Source organism: Nicotiana sylvestris, chromosome 9 (assembly GCF_000393655.2).
Source record: "Nicotiana sylvestris chromosome 9, ASM39365v2, whole genome shotgun sequence".
NCBI classification, from domain to species: Eukaryota; Viridiplantae; Streptophyta; class Magnoliopsida; order Solanales; family Solanaceae; genus Nicotiana; species Nicotiana sylvestris.
The window spans coordinates 53,858,751-53,863,957 of record NC_091065.1 but is presented as its reverse complement, the minus strand read 5'-3'; the positions used below and the strand labels follow the sequence as shown (position 1 = coordinate 53,863,957).

The 5,207-nt window shown below is 35.6% G+C and overlaps 1 protein-coding gene across 1 annotated transcript; it reads left to right on the top strand.

The window, feature by feature from the left end:
- Positions 1–2,441: 2,441 nt before the first annotated feature.
- On the top strand, positions 2,442–4,903 carry LOC104231794 (small ribosomal subunit protein eS8). Its single transcript, XM_009784881.2, has 4 exons — positions 2,442–2,529; positions 2,678–2,750; positions 3,982–4,491; positions 4,580–4,903. The coding sequence occupies exons 1-4, from the start codon at positions 2,526–2,528 to the stop codon at positions 4,665–4,667; spliced, it is 675 nt and encodes a 224-aa protein (XP_009783183.1). The 5' UTR covers positions 2,442–2,525; the 3' UTR covers positions 4,668–4,903.
- Positions 4,904–5,207: the final 304 nt, after the last annotated feature.

The window sequence follows — 5,207 nt, the reverse complement described above, 5'->3', positions numbered from 1 at the left end:
GATGAATTTTACAATTTTTTAGTTTAATCTAGGTTCGGATTGAAGATTAGTAATCTGACAGGTTGAGTTGAGACACCTAATGGGTTGAATTTGGTCTAGCATTTCTCACGGGCCAAGATAGATTTATGCCCAAACAATAAAGCCCATCAAATCTTGTATGCCTAAATCGCGGCATTTGCATATACACCGCTTTTTGGGTCACGTTTTAACTTGTGCCCACTTTACAATAAAAATTGCAAGCGTACCCACTTTTTTGCGTAACTTCAGCATACGGGGCTGAAGTAGCAAAGACAATCACGCAAAACTTCAGCATTCTAGTAGATAAGACTGAAGTAGCAAGTGCGCTGAAGTTTTTGTTTGTAATTGCTGAACTTAAGCATAGTAGCTGAAGTTTTGTTCTCTATTTGCTGAAGTTTTTGTTTGTAATTACTGAAGTTTTTGTTTTTGTAATCGGTGAACTTCAGCTCTAGAGCTAAGGTTTTTGTTTTTGTAACTAGTGAAGCTGGAGTTTTTGTTTTGTAATTGGTGAAGCTGAAGTTTTTGTTTTGTAACTGTCGAACTTCAGCTCCAGAGCTGAAGTTTTTGTTTGTAACTGGCGAACTTCAGCTCTATAGCTGAAGTTTTTGTTTGTAACTGGTGAACTTCAACTCTAGAGCTGAAGTTTTTGTGAGATAATACTTTTATTAATTAGTGGGAAATACTACTGTTGCTTGTTCAAGAAAATGAAAGTTTCTCTCACCAAAATTACTTCAGCATTCTTTGAATTGAGAACACTTTTGTACTCGGCAAAGATTGTTTTAGCATCTTTTGATTCTACACCTTCTGAAGATTTAGAAATCTCTTCTCCAAATCCTGCAATTTTCATTAAAATGTATATAAAGTTATTAAAATCTAAAGAGGGTTCTAAATTTGAGGAGGAAAGGAGGATGAGAAAGGGGCCTGAAGTTGTTTAAAAAATGAGTACAAGTTAAATATTTTTAAAAAATGGGTATAAGTTAAATGGGGGCGACCAAATAGGGCGCCCCATGCAATTTTTACACCTAAATCATGAAATAATGGATCAGTTGGACGGGTTTGGATCAATTTAGTCACTCCTGCCAACTGTAAAAATTGCAGTAGCGCCTTATTTGGTGGCCCCCATTTAATCTGTACCCACTTTGTACTGTACTCACTGTTTAAACAACTTCAGACCTTCTTCTCTTTCTTATTCTTCTTCTTCGGGTAACAATAATTTTATATGGTGTTTGTGAACATATTTTAACGTATTTTATGATATTTTATAGTGGCGCATTATTTTTTACTATTGTTTAGGGTTTCTTTTTTCTTCTTCTTTTTTTTCTTAACTGCAAAATGGGTTCGTTAGATTTATTATTGTTTTGACAAATTGATGATTGTGGTTTGTTCTTGATGATATTTGGAGGTTATGTTTTAAATTTGAGTTAATTTGGAGTAGATTTAGATACTAAATCATATATTGGATTGTTAAAATTCGAAGAACAAATTTCTATTTCTGGGTAATTTGCACTTCATGCCTATCTGGCCTTAAGTGCATGAAATTGTTGGTTACACTTCAGACCTTTTGGCCTTAATTGCATCTGAAGTGTAATTTTTTCCTTCAGACTTATTAGCCTTAAGTGTAGGAAAGCTTTTGTTGCACTTTAGACTTTTTGGTCTTAAGTGCATCTGAATTGTGCAATTTTTCACTTTAGACTTATTGGCCTTAAATGCGTGAAACCATTAGTTGCACTTCAGACCTATTGGCTTTAAATGCATCTGAAGTGCAATTTTTTACTTTAGACTTATTGGTCTTAAGTGTATGAAACCATTGGTTGCACTTCAGACCTATTTGGCCTTAAGTGCATCAGAAGTGCAATTTTTTTTACTTCTGACTATTTTTTTTTAACTTCAGACCCGATAAGTCTGGAATTGATAATAAAATGGGTAGACTTGTAAATTTTTTTGCAAAGTTGGTATATGTTCCAATTGTGGCCCCAAAACTGTTTACAGATGCAAAAGCCCCTGCAAACTATCAATTTAGCAAGATGATAAAAGGCAACAACAGATTTGATAGTATGGTTCTATTTGGCCAAAAGTATTTTTTTCTAAAGTTCAGGTATTTGATCAAGCTTTTAGCTTTTAATATAAGTTAAAGCAGTTTTTGAAAATAAAAAGTAACTTCTTTGAAAATCACTTTTCAAAAAATACATTAGAATTACTTTTTAAAAGTTTGGTCAAATACTAATTGTTAATTAAAAATATTTTTTAAATTGATTAGTCAAACACAGTTTACTTTTTGAGAAAAATACTTTTCAAAATAAGGTGAATTTAAAAGCTTTGGTCAAACCGGCTATTAGTGTAAGCCCACAAATGAGAAACGAAAAGCCAAGCCCAAACATGAATAAGGCCCAGAATTGGGAGGCAGCAGCCATTCTAAAAGTAGGGTTTTGGAAGTCTTCTTGTTTTTGTTACCTACAAAGTGAAAGAGAAGTGTAGTCTGCCTCTTCGCGGCTAAGCTCTCAGCAACCATGGGTATGCTTCCATTTTCTCTCTTCTTTTTCTCTTTCCATTTGCCTTTAACAATCCATTTCTGCAGATCCATTTTATGTTTTCTTGTGTAATTATATGGAAAAAGAGAGACTTTATTAATTATATGTCATGTTATTTTTGTGGATGTAAGGTATCTCACGAGATTCTATGCACAAGAGGCGTGCCACTGGTGGCAAGAAGAAAGCTTGGAGGAAGAAGCGAAAGTAAGCTCGATACACCCTTTTGCCTGTTATCTTTGCTGTTCTCATTTCTACCATATCTTGTATGTCTCTATCTTCTTAATGTACTCAGCATTTCCCTTGTCAGCCATTTTATACTACTGAAATGAGATGATTATGCTCGATTCGGTTATAAAACTTGTAGCTTTTTGGGCTCTAAAAAATTGTTGATATAGCGTTATAGTTACTGGGGTTAAAGGAACTTCTGATTTAGCTTTTAGTAGTGGCTGTGATTATCAGAGTTATTTCTTATGAATGGTGTTTGGACCAGCTTGCACGTACTTCAATTGATCCATCCCGTGTTTCAGTTTTAGTTTGTAGGGTAGAATATGTTGTAGCTAGTGAGTTTATGTTCATGGCATGATTTGGCATGAGAGTGAATCCATGGATATATAAACAGCCCAGTGAATGTCATTGTACGAGGCCTAAAATTAGGTTTTTCAAATGTCTACCTTCAAACTGACAAGTATATTTCTTTGGAAACAAGTAGTCTATAACGAGAAGGAATTAGGAAATATGATTCAGATTAATTATAGCTGAAGCTGTTCTTTTCAAAATTGTTAGTAACCTTGTCGTGATCCACGATTATGCTTTCTACAAAGCTTAGTAGGGTAGAAGGTATCTCAAATCTTTTCACTGGAGAGCCAAACCAGGAATAGGTTAGGGGCCTTGAAAAAAGGGAAAGTGATTTTTTTATGGTTTTCCAATGTGGGAATCATGTGTTCTACTATTCATGTGTGTCTGTCCTGGTAAAAGATCAGTTTTTACTGATTTTATTTGTAGGTCAGATATTTATGCATCTGGAAAAGAAAAGCTAAACCATCTTATTTAAAAGATGAAATCATTTAATCACCTTAGATATTTGTAACAGAAGATAGACTATAAGTAGGTACAGAGACTACAAATCTAACTACCACAATTATAAAAGATTTATTCCAGGATGTTTCAATTGATTTGAATTAGTGGAATGGAAGTAAATCAGTTTTAGCCATATAGTTTAAGATATAACCCAATTGAGTAAACCAACATGGCAAAATATGAGCATATAGTCCTTTGCTACATGATAGTTAGTAAAGTCATCTTCTCCTTTGCCTGCAGAACAATGTGTTAGACCAATCTTTTATCATTACAATATGATAAAGAGAAACTATATGTAAATCACTGTTTTTTAGCTTTATTCCTGACTCTGAATTCTGATGATTTCAATTTATTGAAGGTATGAACTTGGCCGCCAGCCTGCTAATACTAAGATCTCGACTAACAAGACAGTCCGACGAATTCGTGTGCGTGGTGGCAATGTGAAATGGAGGGCGCTAAGATTGGATACAGGAAATTACTCATGGGGTAGTGAGGCAGTCACACGCAAGACTCGTATCCTTGATGTGGTCTACAATGCCTCAAACAATGAACTTGTTCGCACACAAACTCTGGTCAAGAGTGCTATTGTTCAAGTTGATGCTGCGCCGTTTAAACAATGGTACCTCCAGCATTATGGTGTTGACATTGGTAGGAAGAAGAAGGGGCCTGCTAAGAAGGAAACTACTGAGGAAGGAGAAGGTGCTGCTGCCGCTGCAGAGGAAACTAAGAAGAGCAACCATGTTCTCAGGAAGATTGAGACACGCCAGAAGGATCGTAAACTTGATCCTCATATTGAAGAGCAATTTGGCGGTGGTAGGCTGTTGGCCTGTATCTCTTCCCGCCCTGGTCAATGTGGCAGAGCAGATGGGTAAGCTCAGTACATTCCTTCCCGTGTCATGAAAATAGTTTCAGGATTTTTGATTTGCTGATATGTATTTTAATTGAAAATTCCATAGGTACATTTTGGAGGGAAAAGAGCTTGAGTTCTACATGAAGAAACTACAGAAGAAGAAAGGCAAGGCTGGAGCTGGTGGTGCTGCTTAACTGTTGCAACCAGAATTTTCAGACTAGTTTCATGTTCTCTTTTGCTGTAATTCCAATTTTGGGGATATGTGATTTTGTATGCAGTATCTTTTATATTTTATCTTGTACTCTACCAGAGTTTAGTATGATGTCTTAAGACTTTGTTAATCATTATCAGCTTTCCTTCACTGGTTCCGCTTTCTCTTGAAAGTTGTGTGATTTAAGAGTTAATGATATTCACAGCCAGTTTTGTCTGATACAGCGATTCCTGCACTGCTAATTAATTGTGCACTGCTTAAGATCTAGCAGTGTGAGCCTGACGTAGAAATGTGACCAGCAGGTGAGAGCACTATTCGATTTAGCAGCAAAATGGGTAAAAAGAGCAGAAAAATAGGAGGATGACAGTGGAATAAGAAATCATTTGCTAACATGAGGTATGGGATCAGTCGCTATTCTTAGCATCTAACACGTCGCATTGGTGACACTTCGTAAATTCTTACAAGCTAGAGGGTGTTTGGATTAATTTTTAAGCTTGTTAAATTAACTTTTATGCTTATTTTT

Excerpts from the sequence above, each read along its gene's own strand:
- LOC104231794 (XM_009784881.2), top strand. Across the intron at positions 2,751-3,981 it reads GCTTGGAGGAAGAAGCGAAA|GTATGAACTTGGCCGCCAGC; the intron begins GTAAGCTCGATA and ends AATTTATTGAAG. Across the intron at positions 4,492-4,579 it reads CAATGTGGCAGAGCAGATGG|GTACATTTTGGAGGGAAAAG; the intron begins GTAAGCTCAGTA and ends AAAATTCCATAG.